This window comes from Moesziomyces antarcticus (genome assembly GCF_000747765.1).
Source record: "Moesziomyces antarcticus DNA, scaffold: scaffold_v10002, strain JCM 10317, whole genome shotgun sequence".
In the NCBI taxonomy this organism is placed as follows: Eukaryota; Fungi; Basidiomycota; class Ustilaginomycetes; order Ustilaginales; family Ustilaginaceae; genus Moesziomyces; species Moesziomyces antarcticus.
The window spans coordinates 910,094-929,398 of NW_014639008.1; the positions used below are offsets into that span (position 1 = coordinate 910,094).

The 19,305-nt window shown below is 61.6% G+C and overlaps 7 protein-coding genes across 7 annotated transcripts; 2 read left to right on the forward strand and 5 right to left on the reverse strand.

The window, feature by feature from the left end:
• Positions 1-132: 132 nt before the first annotated feature.
• PAN0_002d1226 (uncharacterized protein) lies at positions 133-1,746 on the reverse strand (the record flags this gene model as incomplete). Its single annotated transcript, XM_014803393.1, has 1 exon — positions 133-1,746. The coding sequence occupies one exon, from the start codon at positions 1,744-1,746 to the stop codon at positions 133-135; it is 1,614 nt and encodes a 537-aa protein (XP_014658879.1).
• Positions 1,747-1,781: 35 nt separating this feature from the next.
• Positions 1,782-3,664, reverse strand: PAN0_002d1227 (imidazoleglycerol-phosphate dehydratase; the record flags this gene model as incomplete). Its single annotated transcript, XM_014803394.1, has 4 exons — positions 1,782-2,067; positions 2,558-2,733; positions 2,876-3,424; positions 3,503-3,664. 4 exons carry the CDS (start codon positions 3,662-3,664, stop codon positions 1,782-1,784), a joined length of 1,173 nt encoding a protein of 390 aa, XP_014658880.1.
• A 290-nt stretch (positions 3,665-3,954) lies between these two features.
• On the reverse strand, positions 3,955-5,694 carry PAN0_002d1228 (CDP-diacylglycerol-glycerol-3-phosphate 3-phosphatidyltransferase protein; the record flags this gene model as incomplete). Its single annotated transcript, XM_014803395.1, has 1 exon — positions 3,955-5,694. One exon carries the CDS (start codon positions 5,692-5,694, stop codon positions 3,955-3,957), a length of 1,740 nt encoding a protein of 579 aa, XP_014658881.1.
• Positions 5,695-6,265: 571 nt separating this feature from the next.
• Positions 6,266-7,243, forward strand: PAN0_002c1229 (mov34-domain-containing protein; the record flags this gene model as incomplete). Its single annotated transcript, XM_014803396.1, has 1 exon — positions 6,266-7,243. One exon carries the CDS (start codon positions 6,266-6,268, stop codon positions 7,241-7,243), a length of 978 nt encoding a protein of 325 aa, XP_014658882.1.
• A 360-nt stretch (positions 7,244-7,603) lies between these two features.
• Positions 7,604-10,123, forward strand: PAN0_002c1230 (p-loop containing nucleoside triphosphate hydrolase protein; the record flags this gene model as incomplete). Its single annotated transcript, XM_014803397.1, has 1 exon — positions 7,604-10,123. The coding sequence occupies one exon, from the start codon at positions 7,604-7,606 to the stop codon at positions 10,121-10,123; it is 2,520 nt and encodes an 839-aa protein (XP_014658883.1).
• A 75-nt stretch (positions 10,124-10,198) lies between these two features.
• On the reverse strand, positions 10,199-14,785 carry PAN0_002d1231 (ikappaB kinase complex IKAP component; the record flags this gene model as incomplete). Its single annotated transcript, XM_014803398.1, has 1 exon — positions 10,199-14,785. The coding sequence occupies one exon, from the start codon at positions 14,783-14,785 to the stop codon at positions 10,199-10,201; it is 4,587 nt and encodes a 1,528-aa protein (XP_014658884.1).
• Positions 14,786-15,234: 449 nt separating this feature from the next.
• On the reverse strand, positions 15,235-17,220 carry PAN0_002d1232 (serine/threonine kinase; the record flags this gene model as incomplete). Its single annotated transcript, XM_014803399.1, has 1 exon — positions 15,235-17,220. One exon carries the CDS (start codon positions 17,218-17,220, stop codon positions 15,235-15,237), a length of 1,986 nt encoding a protein of 661 aa, XP_014658885.1.
• Between the last annotated feature and the right edge of the window lie 2,085 nt (positions 17,221-19,305).

Sequence of the window (19,305 nt, forward strand, 5' to 3'; positions counted from 1 at the left end):
AGGACGCAAAGAGACACTACAATACAGCGAGGAGCAAACATGCGAGCGAAAAGACTGACAGAGCTAGTAGAGACGAAACGGATCAGAGCCGAGCAATGCTGGGAGAGGGGACTACATGGTGAGGGCGCGGAATCAGGCACGCGTGCGCGATCGGGTTCGCGAGGCAACCGCATCCACCGATACAGCCGCATCCACTCCGTGCGTGCTCGACGCCTTGCGGCTACCGGCCGAAGCTTTGCGCTGGTGCGCCGAGGCCTTGCGAATGCCCGACGCAGGTGTGCCAGTGTGACCTCTGGATTTGGGCTTCTTGCCCGATCCAACCACTGCCGAATCGCCATCCTCGCCACCCTGCTGCAGCAATTCTTTGGCCGCATCGCCATCCTCGGCGTCGGCCAGCAGACTCAAACGGCCGCCGGTGCCTCGCTTCCTCGACGCAGCGCCCGTCTTGGCCGGCAGGATATCCACACTGTACGCGCGCTCCGGCAGCGCCATGGGCACCACCATGGACGCCAGCAGGCCCGCATCCGGCCGCCGGTTCTCCTTGTTCGGCGTGGATGGCACGTTGCGAGCCGGACTCGACATCGGGCTTGATGCGGCGCTGCTCGCACCATGGTCCTGAGACGGCGCCGTGTCTTCGCTCGCCAGCGTGTCCGGACTCGGGTCTTCGTACACCGTCCATCCTGGCAGCGGACGTGCGACGACGCCGAGGAAGAGGCCCGACTGCGCCAGCGCCGAACCATTCGCGGACGCCTTGGCGCTTAGTTCAGCCAGACTCGGAAGCGACGCAACGGCCGCCGCGTCGAGCGTGATCGAGTCGGCCCGAGGACGGCTGAGGGCGAGCCCCGATACGGAATCGCCCGACTCGGCTTGCGACGGCGAAAAGTAGTCGGTCATCTTGCGCGGGCTGGGGCTCGCGATGGGGCCCGCACCCGCCTCTTCGTGTGCGATGGCGACCTCGGTGCGCGAAACCCGGTGCTTCTTCTTGGGCAAGCTCTGCAGAACCGCGCTCGACGCTGCTTGCATCGGGTCTTCGAGAGGAGTCGTGGCACCTGTCGCGGCCATCCCTGTCTGTGTCTCGGCCGCGGCGCTCAATTGATGCGTGCGCGTGCGGGAAGGCGTGGAGGTGGCAGCTGCCGCGTCCTGGTCGCGTCGGCGAGTGGCGGGCGGCCTGGGCTCGGACATGCGTTGCGTTGTGGGGCTTGGCTCGACAAACTTGGCCGGCTTCGGACCCGACGTGTGAGGAGGACGATGGTGCCTCGTGTTGAGCGGTGTCGTCGAGGCGCCCTTTGGAGTCGACGGGCGGCCGGGAGAGTGATGCACCAGATTTCCGACGTTGCGAGGCGAAAATCGCGATCCTGCAAAGGTGGCCGCCGCTAAGGCCGGGCTGGCCTCGAGGTCGAGACCGGCCTGTCCGGAAGCCTCAAAAAGACGGCGAGGTCGAAGTGACACGTCTGTGTCTGCCATCGGTTCGGATGGATTGGACGAGCTCGATGGCGACGCGACCGAGCCTTCGCGAACGAGCCGATGGTTCTGCAGCACGGCTTGCTTGTGGGGCGAGACGGATAGGGAGCCTCTGCGGCTGCGCGACAGAGATGGCGAGCGGGATCGCGAGCGCGAGGGAGTCTTGAGCAGTTTCTCGGAGTTGGATGTCGGCGAACCAGCAAGAGACTGCGATACGAATTGGTGGAGCGGGAGTTCGGCCAACGGAGCCCTGGCCGTATTTGTATGCGGAACTGGCGAAGCCATGGTGGGATCGGATGATCAGTGGACGATTGAGGGTGTTACTGAAAAGGATGAGACGGCTGAATCTGACGGAGGCGGATGAGGCCGAGACCAAGAGGGTCTAAAGCGGCAAGATGGGTGGCAGACAGACGCGTCTCAATGAGGACGATGAGGTGTTGTTGTGCGGCTTCCGACGGCGCGTGGGATCGGTGCGGATGCGATGCTGCAGCGGACGAATTGTCAAAGGAGGAGAGGTAATGGCTTGGGAAGGTGAAGGAGAGAGGATGGGTGTTGTCAAAGGCAAGAGGAGGAGTGATTGGAGGGGTGCGGGAGAGAGGATGCGAGCTGTGCAGCGCGCGCGGATTCCTCCACAAAAGCCAAACGCGTCTCTGAAATCTTTCGACAGCGCCCGTGATTTTCTCCCGTCAGCGCGCGCAACCCTCTGCATTTCCGCCGGGCGCAGCTGCAGCTCAGCCAGCGACAAAGCTTTGGCCGCTCCTCGTAAGCTTTCGGGCCTGCGAAAGCACGCTCAAGCCCGCTCGGGAAAGCCGGTCAGGCATGAGAGAATAACAGCAACAGGCTAGTCAAAATAAGCTCGGATCGCCATTTTGCCTCCAACGAGGTGCATGCAGAGCCTCCAGATTCGCCGTGCCTGTCGTCGCAGATGCACCGGCACTTTCCCACGGTCGGTGACAAGGACGGTTCGCAAAGCTTTGTGGGTGGCGGGGCTCAATCTGGGCGTTGTTTTGAACGGGCGACGTTTCCTCGCAGGCGCCCGACAACATCCAATCTCTACGCCATTCGCCTCCATGACAGAAAAGAAACGTCAAGACACATGACATCATGCTGCAGAGTGAGCAGAGTGAACGAGAGGCGGCGCAGCGTAGAACGAGCTGCAACGGGCAGTGTAGGACTGACATGACGAGTGACGTCGATGGCCATCACGATCAGAATGGAGCATGGTCCCGACGTTGCGCCCATGGCGATGGAGGTCTCGGCCAGCCGTGTGCGCTGCCAGGACCATCATTCGAGTGCAGGCAGGATACGAGATGTTGCGATGGCAAAAACATAGGTCCAATTCGAGAGACAGTGAAGACACACCTGTAAGGATGGCCGAAACAGCGTGCTCAGAGAACACCTGTGAGAGACAAACACAAGAGTCAAAGGCGATAGGCAAGAAGACATAGGTCAGTCTTTGCGTTTTGATTTCCGAAAGTCTGGTCAGCGAACTGGTAATACACGTACCCTTGGTGCTGGGGACGTCATCGGTGCCTGTCCTGGAGATGGCCTCCTTGATGGCGAGCGCCAGAGCCTTGAACGCCGATTCGGAGCGGTGGTGGTCGTTGTCGCCGCGCAGGCAGTCGACGTGCAGCGTGACGCCCGCCTCCATGGCGAAGCTGTGGAAGACGTGCGGGATCATCTCGCAGCTCAGGTCGCCGATCTTTTCGCGCTTCAGCCCGAGCTCGGCGACGCAGTAGGGGCGCGAGCTGATGTCGATCACCGCGCGGCTCAGCGCCTCGTCCAGCGGCGCATGGCCCGTGCCGTAGCGCTTGATGCCCTTGACGGGTCCAAGCGCCTTCTTGAACGCAGCACCCAGTGCAAGTGCACAGTCCTCCGCAGTGTGGTGGTCGTCGATCCAAAGATCGCCCTCGCACGCCAGCGTCAACGACATGCCTCCGTGCTTGGCCAGCGCATGCAGCATCTATTTCGTTCAACAATCGTCAAATCAGCGTCGGCAGCAAAAGAAAGCGTCACTGAGAGCCGGATCAATGCGACTTACGTGGTCGAGGAAGCCGATGCCCGTCTTGACGTTGATCGTCTGCGGCGCAAGTGTCGGGTGCGTGTCGAGCGAGAGCGAAACCTCGATCTTGGTCTCGTTGGTTACGCGCGACACGGTCGCGCTTCGCGCCTCGAAGGATCCTGTCTGACTTGCCGACGCCATGTTGCTCTTTCACTTCGATAGGTGGAGTCGATATGGTGGTGCAGTGCAAAGATGCGAATCTGTCCCGGCGTTATCGTGACTCGCCAACAATGCTCGCCACTTCAGTTCTTCTGGCTTCCGGCTCAAAATCCGAGATCCGAATTTTTTCATCGCTCCGGCTCGGGCCACACTTGCTCAGAGTGTAGCATTGCAGACAGCTGTTGGCTGAGGACTCGATGGGTATCATGAGCATTGCACGTTGAGTCTACGTTACACACACGCTTCGCATCCAGGGCGAAAGCAGCTGAGCATCAGAGCATACGTCGCAGGATCCACGCAGCCACGCGGACGCGCCAACGCACTTTTCGATCGGGTCGTTGGAACAGCCCGGCGTTCACGACATCGTTGGCATCGCGCCCCAGCGTCTCAAACTCGTCCTTGAAGCGCAGCGACAGATCCCTGGAGCTGGTCGAGATCATGAATGTGCACTCCAGATCCAGGTCCGCAGAGCGAGATCCGTAGTTGCTCGATCCCACATGCACCAGCGTGGGTGCAGCCACCTCAGCCGTGTCTGATGACGCTGGCTTGCCGAGATTAGTCTGGGAGGCCGCATCGGACGGCGTAAGCCATATGCCCTTAGCGTGGTAGGTCCATCCCTCCTTCTTCCACTCTAGAATCTCTACGCCGCCCTGATCGTGTGGCCTGTTGTTTTGCCCCAGCAGCCGCTTGGCGCGCGTGAGCGCCGTCCAGAACTGGTACTCGTACCAAGTGTATCCATCGGGAATCCAGCCCGAGACGCCCTTGGATCGGAAGAAGCCATTCGCCTCCGGAGCGGCGCAGATGATCTTGACGATGGCAGTTCTCGTCGCTTGCGTTCGCAGCAGCAGCTTGCGGTACGGCTTGTAGAGCGAAAAGTATCCGGACGTGAGCGCCAGCGTAGCTGGCTGCTTCTGTGGTTCGGACGCCTGCAATCCGACTTCCAGAAGCCGCGGAATGGCCCGGGTTTCTTGCCTGATCTGCAGCGGTCCCATCTGGAGCAGCGGCAGAAGCAAGGTGTCGGCTGCGTCGCTACCTCCACCGATCGTGTCCGCCGTGCGATGTTGCCAATCCCGGGTGAATGCCTCGAGCGACTTGGATGCTTCTCGACTCCAGCCAGTCTCTGCATACGGTGCTGACAACTCCTGACCCTCCGGGTTGAGACAGTCACGTCCTCCATCCCAGACGAGCTTCCAATCTGGCTGTGCAGCCTCGGCGCTCGAGCCCGCCTCCTGGGGACTTGACTCGAGCTTGAAGCTGAACTGACCCACGACGCGTACGAGCGAATCCAGATAGTCTGCCACGTCCTTGTGGTCCTCGACGAGAAGATACCTGTCGCGGCGGTTGGTAAAGTAGTCTCGACTGAGATTCGCGCCGCTGAGCACGACATCGTCGTCGAAGCCGTAGATCTTCATGTGCTGCAGACCCCAGCCCTCGTTGAAACGCTTGCCCACGATCTTCTTCAGGAGTCCTTTGAGATTCGGCGTGTGATAAAGGCGGATGTTGACGCGGTCTGGGAATTGGGCATGCAGCTTCGATACGAGGCTAGCACATGACGGTGTTGGTGCTGCCTCCCGCGTCCCACGGAGCGCATCGACGAGAATCGTGAGTTGTAGTGATGGATTCCGTTGCAATGCCTGTTCAAGCGCCTGGACCAGCTCGACCTCTTCTTTGCCGATATAGAGCGAGGCGAGGAAGATTCGGCTTCGAGCTTGTCCGATCTTGCGTTTGAGTGTCTCGTAAAAGTGCGACGGATCTTGCAAGAGATGGAGCTGCTTCCCTGACGCCGGGAAGAGGGGAAGACTAAGCTCTTGGGCCAGCTGTCTGGTGAGTGCATGCGGACCCTGGGAGCTCCCCTGCGATGCCCAGGCGCGAGAACACGACCGCCTGCTCGCGTGGAAGCTTCTTGCGTGGCACAAGAAAGTTGCGGTGTATGCGCTGCGCTGTGCCGCCTCGAGACAGCTTGCCGACAATCGCGGTGAGCATGCGGCCGGAGCCGACCGCAAGAGCGACATTGGGTATTCGACTCCTTGATGTGACGGTCGCTGCTGCTACTGTTGGAAGTGAAGAGGGGCCCTGGCCGCTATTATTCGTAGCGAGTACGCGAGGCCGGAGGTGGAAGAACGACTTTTCAAGCGCTGAAAAGTGGAGGAAGACTGGGAATTAACACTGTTCCGAGACCCGAAAAATCTCGCTCTTTCAGACTCGGATTTCGGTCGCTCCTGTGCGCGTGTGATCGGGCAATGCGCGTCGCCCTGCAAGTGGAGTGTCAGCGCCGTGAGAGGACTCCAACACCCAACCAACTCCACTTGGCACCTCCAACCTCGTCCACCTCTGCCACCTTTGCACCCCGCATTTGGATCCATTCTAACATAAAGGCGCTTTCCAGGTCAACATACGCATCGGCAAGACGCACCGAGCCATTCTAAGGGACACAGATACGGACAGAGCTTGAACAGCAGCTGCCACGATGCCTGCCACAACACAAGAGGTAAGCATGGCCAAAGGCGCATCGGCGTTCGCTGGATGCAAATGCCACGATCTCGCTTGCTGACACTTCTTCTACTCTACTCCTCATAAACTCGCATGGACTCGCAGACCATTAGCCTCTCGAACACAAATGTCATCGTCCACCCGCTCGTGCTGCTTTCAGTGACGGATCATGCATCGCGATCGGCATCCGGATCGCGCAAGCGCGTCGTCGGCATCCTGCTCGGCCAAGACAACGGCAAGACGATCAATGTGGCCAACTCTTTTGCCGTTCCATTCGAGGAGGACGAGCGCGACGCAAAGACATGGTTCCTCGACCACGACTACATCACGGGCATGATGGAGATGTTCAAGAAGGTCAACGCTCGCGAGAAGATGGTGGGATGGTACCACACAGGCCCGCGCCTGCGCTCGTCGGACCTCGAGATCAACGAGCTGATGAAGCGCTTCATCCCGCGGCCCGTCATGGTGATTGTCAACCCAAGGCAGCGCGACGTGGGCATCCCCACCGACGCGTATTTCGCCGTCGAGGAGATCAAGGACGACGGCACGGCGACGCAGAAGACATTCATGCACGTGCCCAGCACCATCGAGGCCGAGGAGGCCGAGGAGATCGGCGTCGAGCACCTCTTGCGCGACATCCGCGACACAACAGCCGTCGGCACGCTCTCGACGCGCGTCTCGAGCCAGCTGTCCAGTCTGCGTGGGTTGCAATCCAGGCTGCTCGAGATCCGCGACTACCTCCAGGCCGTCGTCGAGGGCAAGCTGCCCGTCAACCACCAGATCATCTACGACCTCCAGGACATCTTCAACCTGCTGCCGGACCTCGACAAGAACAGCGAGGCCGCCAAGTCGTTTGCGGTGGACAACAACGACCGTCTGCTGGTCGTGTACCTCTCCAGTCTCATCCGTGCCGTCATCGCGCTACACGGTCTCATCAACAACCGACGTGAGAACGAAAAGGGCGAGGAAGAGGCCTCGAATACAATGGCCAACGGCACCGCTGCGGCGAGCAAGGACGGCGCGGACGACGCCAAGAAGGACGAATCCAAGGACGAAAAGAAGAAGGACTAGCCGTCGCATCGACGCTTTCATCTTAAAAAGCCTCGCAATTCTTACTCGCTCGCAAAACGTCGCTCTGCAACTGTCTGGGTGGGGCATCGACCTCATTCTCGCGAGCCAAGCCGCCCTCTCGGCTTCATAAGTGTGCACATGGGTTCTTTGAGATCACACAGGGCCGCATTGTTCGAATGAGGTGCTCGTTGAGGTGACAAGAGGATGCAGGCCTTCTATCCGCGCACGTGCCGCAAGATGGCGGTCGGGTGAGGCTTCACCTCCACTTTCTGCCGAAATTTGAGAAGGTTCTCGTTTTCCCCCACTCAGGCTCGCTTTACGACCACAACGCTCGGTGCAGGCACCGACGACCACCTCAGCATGAGCGCGATGCTGCGCAAGCCGGAGCCACCGAGTCAGGAACTACTGCTGCGGTGGTTCCAGACACAGGCGCGGCTGCTCGCCGACGAGCGGCGTGAGGAACAGACGCAGTCCAAGCTGCTGCTCTCCAAGACCGCACCCAAGATCCTCGAAAAGCACGGCCTTGCGCTGCTCTCGCTCGGCGTGGCGTCGATCCGCATCGGCGTCGGCGCCAAACTGCTCGTGGAGCTCGAGCGACCGTCGGCGTACCATTCTTCGCCGAACTTTCCACCCCACTCTTTCCGATCCGGCGATCTGGCCGCCGTGCTCGAAAACAGCGCCGAGCCTCAGGCTACCACCGACAGCGGCGTGGTTGAGGGGGTGGTCTATCGTGTCACCGAGACGCGCATCACTCTGGCGGTGAGTGAGCGACAGCGAACGCCCAAGCCAAAGCTAGAGCCGGAAAGCGGTCAGAATAAGCGAGATGCGCGGACGGGCGCTAAGAACAAGGTGTCCGGAAGCGAACTCGATCTGCCGGAGCGCATCCGCCTCGTCAAGGTCGCCAATGAGACCACGTTCGATCGCATGGAAGTGACGCTCGACAAGCTCGCCAGGGCTCTAGGAGTGTCTCTTGGCTCAGCCTCGTCGGGTGCCGGTGGCGACTCCTCTGCCGATGAGGCGGATACCAAAGAGGCCGGACCTTCGAGCAATGCCACCACATTGCAGCGCGCCTTGTTTGGGCTCGCTCCGCCTACGTGGCACCAGCAGGATGTTCCGCTGCCGCAGTTCAACGCGAATCTGAACGGGACGCAGCTTGCTGCCATCCGACATGCGCTCTCATCGGACCACGTTTCGCTCATCCACGGCCCACCCGGCACAGGCAAGACGACGGCGATCGTCGAGCTAATCATGCAGATCGTTGCGTCGAACTTGGGCGCGTCGGAAGATGCCGGGCGCGTGCGCGTTCTCGTGTGCGGTGCGTCGAACCTGGCGGTGGACAACATCCTGGAGCGGCTTGTGGCGTCTGCGGCGCACCGCGAGGTGTTCAAGAAGAAGAGTGTGGGCGTTACGCGGCTGGGCCACCCTGCGCGTGTGGTGGCGAGCCTGCAGGGCGCGACGCTGGATGCACAGTGTACGCAGTCGGCCGAAGCGCAGCTGGTCAAGGACATCAGCAAGGAGATCGAGACGATCATGGCCGAGCTCAAGCCCACGGCCGCTGCGGCGGGCAACAAGTCGGCCAAGGCCAAGCCGAAGCTGCGTGGAAGCGACCGCCGCAAGCGCTGGGAGGAGGTGCGCGAGCTCCGAAAGGAGTACAGACGCAGAGACCGCCAGGTGACGAGCAGCGTGCTGGACCGCGCCCAGATCGTGCTTGCCACATGCCACGGCGCGGGAGGCAGGCAGCTGGCCAACAGACAGTTCGACTGGATCATCATCGACGAGGCGTGCCAGGCGCTCGAGATGGCATGCTGGATCCCCATCCTCAAAGCGAGGGAAGGCGCCAGACTCGTTCTGGCCGGTGACCATCTGCAGCTGCCACCGACGGTCAAGTCGAGTGTCAAGCCACACCGGCCCAAGAGCAAGCCAGCAAAGAAGAAGAACGTCGGTACATCTGCGTCGATTTCAGCAGAGAACCAAGACCGCTCGTCAGATGATCCAACCGTAGAGCCCGTGACTGGGGCAGCAAAGCAAGACGGCGACGATGATGGCGACGACGACGTTGAGCTCGCGGAGAAGTTCGCTGCAGCCTCGATGGACGATGTCCGGCCAACGCGGTTGCGGCCCGCGCGGTCGTTGGAGACGACGCTCTTTTCGCGGCTGCTGGGGCTGTACGGCAGCGGGCTCAAGTCGCTGCTCTCGATCCAGTACCGCATGAATGCGACCATCATGTCGTTCCCCAATACCGAGCTGTACGAGGGCAAGCTATCCGCGCACGACTCATGCGCATCCATCGCGCTCTCTGACCTTTCCAACATCCAATCCGACCCGTCCGGCTCCGACGATGAGGATCTGCTGGCGCCGGTGGTGCTGTACGACACGTCTGGGTGCGAGCTGTACGAGTCATCGCCTTCAGCAGACGAGGGGGTGCTGCTAGCCGACTCCAAGTCGAACGTGCACGAGGCGGAGCTGGTGGTGCGGCATCTGGAGGAGCTGTTCGCGCGCGGGGTGGGTGCGGACCAGGTGACCGTGCTCACTCCCTACGCGGCACAGGTGGCTTTGCTGCATGCACGCATTCGCAGCCACAGCTTCGCCGGCATCAATGCGGACGAGATCGAGCTGGGCACCATCGATTCCATGCAGGGAAGAGAGAAGGACGTGGTGGTGGTCAGTCTGGTGCGCAGCAACACCGATCGCCAGGTGGGCTTCTTGGCGCAGAAGAAGCGCCTCAACGTCGCCATGACGCGCGCCAAACGTCAGCTCGTCCTCATCGCCGACGCAGAGTGCATCGCCGAAGCCACCGATCTGCCCGACGAGTTTCTGCCCCACTACATGGCCTGGTTGGACCAACATGCCGTCGTCCACCCCGTCGCCGCTACAATGTAAAACTCACACGGCAAACACATCGTCACAGCGAAAAATCATTCCCTCAGAGTTGCATTGAAGGGTGCCAAGTGAGAGCTAGGGCTGGGAGGAATCCAGCAGCGAGGGGCGCCACTTTGTATCTGCGACGTCGAGCTTGGGTCTGGGGATGCGACGGTTGGCGATGGAGCGGAAGGCGACGGCTGCCATGGCGGGGTTGGCTGCCACCTGGCCGCCGAGCAGCTCCTGCTCGAAGCGGACGAGCTGATCGAAGCGTTCATCATCGTCCTGCTGGCTGTAGGCCCAGAGCGTATCTACCGCCTTGTGGGCGTTTCGCTCCAATGCATCGAGCGCCTGAACGACCTCGCCTGCTCTAGCACGAACCTGACCCGACGCCGCACACACGAGATGCGGAAGCAGCTTGGCCGCCTCGGCCTGCACGCTGCCGAGACGTTCTTTGATGAGCTTCTGGACCGAGGTGTAGAGGTAGTCCTCCTCGAAGACGGTGCCCTTTTTGCCGCCGGCCTTTTGGCGTTCGGCCTTCTTGCGCAGCTTGGCCTCCTTCTTGCGGCTGCCGGACTTGGTGCTGAACGTGGCCATGGACGACTGCGACACGATCGACGCCGCGCGCGTGTAGCGCGTGAACTGCGTCATCTGCGTAGAGGTATCGGACATGATGTCGAGATTGTCCAGCGCCGGGTCATTGTCACCGTCGTACAGCGCGCCGTCAGGGTGGGCGGCACGTTTGTCGCGCAGCTCGCGGATGCGGTCGAGCTGCTTGGACAGCTGCGACTCCATGTCCTGCACGTCGTCCACCAGCGTCGTTGCCGCCTCAAGCAGGCCCGGGTGTAGCGTAACTTCGACGAGGTCGAGTCGGGAGTAGGTGGTGAGGACGCGGCGTGCTTCCGAGAACTCGCCGGCGCGACACAGCAGCGCAACGCCCTGCTCGACATCGCGCACATAGTCCAGACACACGCGCGCCGCCTCGGTGAAGCGCCGCAGCGTCTCGAGCTCGCTCACGAACCCCTTGGCCATGGCGACGATTTCGGACGCAGGCAGCTTCTCGACAAACGCCAGCCGCATGGCCTCTTGCCAATTCGCACACTCGCGGTAGGCGTCGAGCGCCTTGCCTCCGCGCCCGGCGAGCTGGAACGCTGCACCGGCATCGTCGAGCTTGCGGCGCGTGAGCAGGTAGTCTCCGAAGCGGTCGTACACATCGCGCAGCTTGGCGCCTTGGCCCGCAAGCAGCGCAATCGCGTCGTGGTACAGCTTGTGCTTGTCGATGTACTCGAGTGCCTGCGGGTGGTGCTGGGGACCGGCGCGCACAAGCCAGCCCAACGCCTTGGTGTGGCGCGCAAGGTGGTCGTCGATACGGAAGCGCTGGAACTCTTGCGGCTCGAGCGCACGCAGCTCGCGCAGGAACGGCAGGTACTCGCGCGGATCCTTGCGCTTGGCATGCTGCGCCACCATGAGCGTGAGCGTAAAGTCGTACATGCCGAGCGCCACGTCGAAGAGCTTGTCCGCATCCGCGAGGAAGATGATGTACTTGACCGCCTCCTCGGCCGTCTCTGCATCCTCGTCCTTGAGCTGCAGCAGCAGCGCAAGCCCTGCCTCGTAGTCCGCGGGCACCTTGCGCACGTGCGTGGTGAGGATCGACTGCACATACTTGCGTGCATCCAGCCGCTCGAGCTCGGTGCGGATGGCATCGCAGATCCGATTCACCTTGCCTGCCACCTCGCCCGCGCCCGTCGAGGATGCCAGCGGCTTGTACAGCGTCTTGGTGACGTCGTGGTCGCGCAGGCCCGAGAGGAAGAGGTTGAGGTGGTCTACGTCGGCTACCTGCTGCACAAACGTCGCCACGTTGGCCATGAACCCCGCCGGGTCGTGGTCGTAGAGGATGTTGACGTCGAGACGATGGGTGCGGCAGATGCGGAAGGCGGCGCCGTAGCGGTGCGCGTCGATGCTGCGGCGCACCACCTCGAGCACGAGCGGGCGCGGATAGATGGTCTCGAGATTGCCGCGTGGCATCTGCAGCACGAGCGACATGGCCGACGCCACCGCCGTGACGATGCGACTGCCGCGCTCCACACGTCGACCCAGATCAACGGCCTCGGACGCCGAAGCCTGCACCTCGTCGGTGCTGCTCCAGCGCAGAGAGCCCAGCGGCAGGAAGCGCGCTTCGTGCGCCGTGTTGGTCCACACGAGGAAGCTGCCTACCAGCGTGAAGGAGGTGGCGTCCTTGGCGACCGCTTGGCTCTCGGCCAGCAGGCGTCCATCGCTCGCCAGACCAACCACCTTGCGCGTGCCGTCAGCCGCAACCAACACCCGCACGTCCGCACAGAAGCGCTCGAGCTTGGTCACGCGCTCGAGCGCCGAGTCGCGCACGCGCTGCACGGTGCCATCGCTCTCTTGGACGTAGAAGCCCGGCGGCACTTGCGATGTCGGCACGAAGGGGTCGGCGACCACGCGTCTCTTTCCGTGGCCCGGCAGGCGAACCCCCGCATGTACGGTGGCCTCGAACGTTGCAGCCTCTCTGGCCTGCGTAAGATCAATGCATTCTGCGACAGCGCCTTGATGATGTGAGCTGAGCACCGCCACCGAGATCCTGCATTGGTGCGTCGCATCCAGCGCGGTCGGCGCCCATCCGGCTACAGCGATCTGATGTGCATCCGAAGCAGCCACCTGCGCCGTAGCCACGAGCGTGGGCTCGGCCACGGGCTTTCCGCCGACCTTGACTGTGCCGCCAAGCACGCCCCAGTCGAAGCGCCAGACCTGCACCCAACCGTTCTGGAAGAGCAGAGCCATGACTCCGACGGCGTGTTGCGGCGACGAGCCGGGGAGCTGCGACCAGGCGACGTGCGTAGGCACTGCGAGCGCCGATACCGCGCTTGGCTTGACCTCCGCGCCGGCAGGAGGCACGCACAGGCTGAGCGACGCCATGGGCGGAGGCACGTTCTGCATCCTGAACGGCGTGAGCAGCGCGGCGGAGCCATCGGCGACAGCGACGCACGCCGCATCCACCGGCGGCCTCCCGGGCGACACGACCGTCTCGTGTGCAAAGACGCGATGCTCGACCCTATCAGCGTGTGCGACGAGCAGCTGCAGCGGGTCCTCGGGATGCCACTTGACGTGCTCGACGCCTGTGGCCGCGACAAACTCTTGCTTGAGGTACCAGTGGTAGTTGCCCGTGGTGTAGACCTGCACCACATCGCGCGCCTCGTGCTGCTCGCCGGTTCGGGACAGCCATACGGCGAGTGCGGACCCGTCGGCGTTCCATGCGAGCTCGCGCACCGCATGGGTGCGTGTCCAGGCGCTGTGCTTCTGCGCCTCGTTCCATCCGAGCTGCACGCCGTCGGGCTGCGAGGCGGCTTCTTCGCGCAGGCTGAACTCGCCGTGACGCAGGCCGTTGCGCTCGAAAAAGACGACGTCGTGACGACCCTTTCGCCCCTGTGCCCACATGTGGCCGTCGAGGTCGGATGGACCGAAGCGCTGCGTGCTGGCGATGAGGTTGCCGATGGGTCGGAACGCCAGTGCCTGCGAGATACCGCGCACGCCCGCGTCCGAGGTAGCCGACAGCGCACCCGTGCGCGAGTAGATGCGAATCACGCGATGCCAGCTCGTCGGTGCATCCGGACTGTAGAAGGGCTCCAGCGAGCTGATTGCAAAGAAGGCGCCGTCGCCTCGCCAGCTGATGCGGGGTGCACCGTCGTCGTCCGAAGTGCTGGGGCCGCGCGTGTCGGTGTTGCTCGCCTTGGCCGCTGCTGCCGCCTGCGCTGCTGCGGCCGCGGCAGCCTTGCCCTCGGATCCGTGGAACTGCGTCGCCTTGCTGCCCCAGCCGACATCCACCGCCTCGTCTTGGCCAAACTCGTCGGTGCGCAGACGCACTTCGGAGAGCACCTCAAAGTCGCGCATCATCAAGAGCACCTTCTCCACCTCGCGTGCGCCCGACGTCGAGGCGGTCTCGGATGTCTCGCACGTGACAATGACGAGCAGCTCGTCATCGGGACTCCACGCTGCTGCTGCAATGCCCTGCTCGATCGTGCCCACCACGACGGGCTCTTCTGGCGGCACGTCATCCGCCACCTCGCTAATGTCAGGGATGGGGAGGAGAAGCAAATCGCCTCCTGCAGCGATGGTGCATAGCGCAGGACGATGGCTCGCCTCTGCTCCGCCATCGGACAGATAGTGCAGGTTGATGACATCCCTCTTGCTGCGTCCACTCGTCGATGCGATGCTACCAGCCGAGTCGGGCAAATCCGCCAGACGACCCGGCACGAGCAGCGAGCTGACCCGCTCCAGACCCTGTCCGTCCACTGCGCTGCGCAGGAAAGAAAGCGTGACATCCGGTGCCCCCGACGCTGTGCGTGATGTAGCAACGGCGTAGACCGAGCCGTCGTCGAGATCGCTCGCCGTAGCCTCGATTCGCAGCGCCGACTGTGAGGCTTGCGAAAGCGCAATGGCGCGATGCGAAAGTACGCACAGATTGCGCATCTTGACACTCGATCCCGCCCAACAACCAAAGTGCGTCGAGGATGCGTTGAGATCGTATGCGGATCCGCCGTGTGTGGTCGAAAGGGTGGAAGTGGCAGCAGCTGCCGTGACCTTTTTTTGTCCTCGCCCCGTGGAGGTGCATCTTTCTTCTCGGCTTTGCTCCACACCGATAAACTTCGCTCCACAATTTAACATGCTGCGATTTCTTGCACCGTCGCCCACTGCAGAAGGCTCTGTATCAAGAAACTCGTGATACACACATGCCACAGAGGCTCTGATCATGATCCCGTGTGGATGCAGACGTGGTCGCCATTCCTGCACAGAGCCTCTGTATGAGGCTTCTGGTCGAGAAGTACACACGAGGGTTCTTTTCCAAACGCGTCTGTGCATCGAACCTGGGCATCTTGCGGCACGATCGCTGCTCGGCCCGTTGGCATTTCCACATACAGGAGTGGATAAGATAGATTAAAGGTAGCGCATAGAAGGTATGAGAGCGTGTGAGGCCAGCCTGATCTTGGCAGGGACTGGCTCTCGGGTGGCTGATAGAATGGAAGAAAAGTACAACAAATGCGAGATGCGATAGAGAGAGAGTCATGGGGAGAACAGAAGAAAAAGTGGAACCATGCGCATAGCGTACGGCGAGTTCAGAAGTCCGGGAAGAGTGCGCCGTGCGGATCTGGATAGACGCGGTCGGATGGATAGAGACCGGGCATGGCGCTGGGCCTGGCTGGTTCGTACTTGCTAAAGTTGGACGTGTCGCCGGGCTCTCCCAGGTAGGGGACGATGGGAGGAGGGATCCTGCCCTCCTGCAACGCCTGCCAGTCTACGCCGTAGAACCAGGGGTGCTTCTTGACATCGTCCGCTCCACCACGTAGATTGCCCAGACGTCGACTGCGGTCGGCAGTCAAGAGGCTCGTGATGAGATCGCGCGAGACCACGTCGACGTGATCGGGAAACACCAACTTGCCAGCAAGAATCTTTTCATAGATGAGGATGGGGTTCGGGTCGTAAAAGGGCGGATAGCCGGCGAGCATCTCAAAGAGCAATACGCCAAGCGACCACCAGTCGACGGCAGTGCCGTGGCCGCTGCACTGGATGATCTCGGGCGCCAGATACTCGGGCGTGCCACACAGCGTCCAGGTGCGGTCTTCGAGCTCCTTGGCAAAGCCAAAGTCGGTGATCTTGGTGTAGCCGTTGGCGTCGATGAGCAGATTCTCGGGTTTGAGATCGCGATACACCACACGGTGCTTGTGCAGGTACTCGATGGCGAGCACGATCGTCGACACGTAGAAGCGTGCCACGTCGGTGGAGAACTGTCGGGCGCGTCGGAGGTACGAAAAGATCTCGCCGCCAACAACGTACTCCATGAGCATGTAGCAGTTCTTGCTGTCCTGGAACGACGCCACCATGTTGACGAGGAAGGGGTGCTCCACCTTGGTGAGGATGCTGCGCTCGCTGTTGATGTGCGACACCTGCTTGAGCCTCACCACATCCGCCTTGGCAAGCACCTTGAGTGCAAAGTACGCGCTTCGGTCCGCTACGTCGCGGTGCTTGAGCCGCACCAGCAATACGCGCCCGAACGTGCCCGTGCCGAGCGTCTCGATGACATGGAAGTCCGACAGGGCATATTCGCGACCTGATGCGGGCTGTGGTGCTTTGACACTAGCTTGCGGGCGTGGCGAGGGAGCACTCGAAACCGTCGCGGGTGACGAGGTGTTCGAGGCGCTGGGATGTGTCGGTGGAGACTGTGAAGTGATGCTCGATGGTGAAGATGACGCCGACGCCGCGTCCGATGCGGGACGAAGCTGGGCATCGGTCATGCGCACATCCGCCAAGCTCGCGGTGACAGCGGGCATGCTCTCGGAAGGTGCGCGCTGGACGGCGATGGTGGGAATGGGCGATTGTGTCGGCGTCGAGAGGGCCGCGATGCTTGGGGATGCCTGAGCCGGCGATCTTTGGCAGTGTTTGGACTGCCTCTGCTGGCGTTGACGCAGCTTGAAACGCCGCACGGCGAGCTTGCCCTGGCGCGTGGCGGCGGGGAAGGCATCGAGCGGGGACCAGCCAGCTTCGTCTTGGAACCGAACGCCGTCTTGGAGCTCCATGGCTTGACGACCATGAGCTTCGACATGCCAACCGGGCGATACACCGGGCACCAGCTGCGCATCATCCTGAATCGACCGAGAGGAGCGTCGAATGGTGGCTTCGAGCGCTTCTTGTGAGCGGCGACGCAACGCGCCTTGGCTGCTTCTGCGTTCTGAATCACGATTGCGGCTCATCATGAGCGGCTGCATGGCGTCGGGCGCATCGAGAGAGCGTCGGGTAGTGGGAGGCAAGGGTGGAGGTGGTGTGGACGAAGATGGTCCGGCCAAGCCTTGCGACATCTGTAGACCACCGACAAACGTCTGCAGACCGGGCACGAAGCGAGCTCTCGAAGTGCTTGGGAGCGCCTTTGGACGCGTGGATGTGGATGCGGTGGCGCAGCCGGCATCGGCATCGACGGTGCTGAGTCGACGCTGCTTGCCGTTGGAGGTGCCCTGGGAGTGATCGTCGTGGCAGGCGTCGGCCGTGTCGTCACGGGTTGCCGAGAAGCCGTCTTGGACAGCGTCCTCGTACGACCTTTTCAACGTCATGGTGGATGTGTCGGGCGATGATGTGAAAGAGTTTGGTGGTGGCGGCCCTGGTACCGTTGCTGCGAGCTCGGTTCGCACGCGATAGTATGAAGCGATGGTTGTAAGCAAGTAGTGGTGCTGTGGATGCTCAAGCGTATAGCGTTAGTTATGAGTATGGTCGTGGCAATGCTGGATGGTCGAGTCGAGCGAGCGGATGGTCTTGTAGAGAAGGAAGAGGGCAGGAGCGGCTGACCAATCTCGGAGGATTTGGATGCACGCGACAGCTTCTCGGTGCGCCGACGGTCTGGCCGATGGAAGCGGATGCAAGGGTCGGGGTCCGAGAAGCAAAGTGGTGCGCGGTGGTGAGGAAGCGATGCAGGTGTGGACGGCAAAGGCGGCACGCTAGCAGCACAAGCTAGCTTTGGACGTCGATTAGTGCATGCAAGACTGGTGCAGAGTGATGGTCGAGAGAAGTGCAGCGCGAGCGATTGAAGCGATCCAAGGCTGCGTCATGGGCAGCTTGCAGACGGAAACGACGACGAGGTGGGCGCAATGGAGCAGAAAGAAGCTACTGCCGCTTGCCGTCGGAGAGGGTGGGGGGTGTTCGAGAAGCTGATCGCAGTCGGCTCGGCGAGTTCGGTGCAGCGAGGCGATCGGTACGCCCAGCAGGTGCAACATGCGGTGCGGTAGAGATGCCGGCGTGAGTAAGTGGGAGGACGAGGCGAGGACGGGGCGAGGCAGGCGAAAGAGGCTCAACAAAACCGCGGGCCAGGCTGGCTCAGTAAACCTAGGCTCTGCGGCTCTCTGCTGTGGTGGGTGGATGGGGAGGGGGCTCTAGAACGCGACTAGGCTCGGTGCCGGAGTGTCGGAAGTGGGCGGCGGCGGCGGCTGGCGGCGGCTGGCGTGAGGGTGTGGGATGCTGTCGAGGCGGTGGGGCGTTGTGCGAGTCAAAGTGAAGCTAGAGCTAAGCGACGCCCCGAAGCGAGCCAAATTAGTGGCCATCTGCACACGACGCGCATCGGCGCCTACAATTGCCCGCCCTTCCGCCTCATCACATCAGACATTTTTAGCCTCGCCGGGCGCAGAAAATCCAGGGGGAAAAAAAAGAAAAAGAAGGCAATTTCGAAATGAAAGCTGTCGCCGCACAAGATTGCGCTCACGACGGCCGCTGCGGCGGCGGCAAAGCGTCGGCTGCCTGCTTGGCCATGTCAGGGCGCACAAGCTTTCAACACCGACTCTCACGCCGTCTGCGACCATGTCATAACGTCAGATGTAATCATGCCAGCAAGAAACCTTTGCTAGCAGCGCGGGTTTCAGGCCATGTGCTAGCTGACCAGATGTCTGTCAATCGACGCCCGCCGTGTCAGGTGCACAAAGCTGCACCGCCTGCACCGGCTGCGTTTCACGATCTGAAAATTTCCGGCGGTGGAGAATTGGTCGGTACCGGGGGCGTGCGGCTTTTCTGCCAACTTCTCCAACTGGCTGGCGTGCATGAGTTCGAAAAAGAAAAAAAGAAAAAGAAAAAAAATTGGGTGCAACGACGACGTCAGCGTGTTGAGCCACCGAACCAATTTTGGAAAATCGGCTGTCTCACCGCCAGAGGGCGCGCCCGTCAGGACTCGGCCAAAAAAAGGAATCTCAGGCTTGGAGAGAGACCCCACCAAGCCACACGCAGTCTCGACCCCGACTTAGTTATTGCTTTGTCTTCATCAAGCGCTATCATATCTTCGACTTTGGCGTGGGTTGCCTTCATGTGTGTGTTGCGACAATCAAAGGCTGTGCGACCAAAAAAAAAACGGTGGCTGGAGGCGTTTGGCATGAACAGGTTCCAGCATCGAGCGTTGGGATCCGCTTTGTTTCGCCTTACATGACTTGCGTACGACCTCTCAAAAAAAACATTCCCGCCTCGGCAGTCGATGGAAGGCTGGCTGCCTGTGAGCATCGCATGGAAATCTGGCCAACGAAGACGCGCATTGTCGTGATCGTTGGCATCACCGAGGCCGTGCATGAGCCGCTCGCCCGCATGGGCCCCAACGACATGCCATCGGTGCGGTCGGAGCCGAAACCCCGCTCGTGCTTAGAGCAAAGTGCGCACCAAGTGTGACA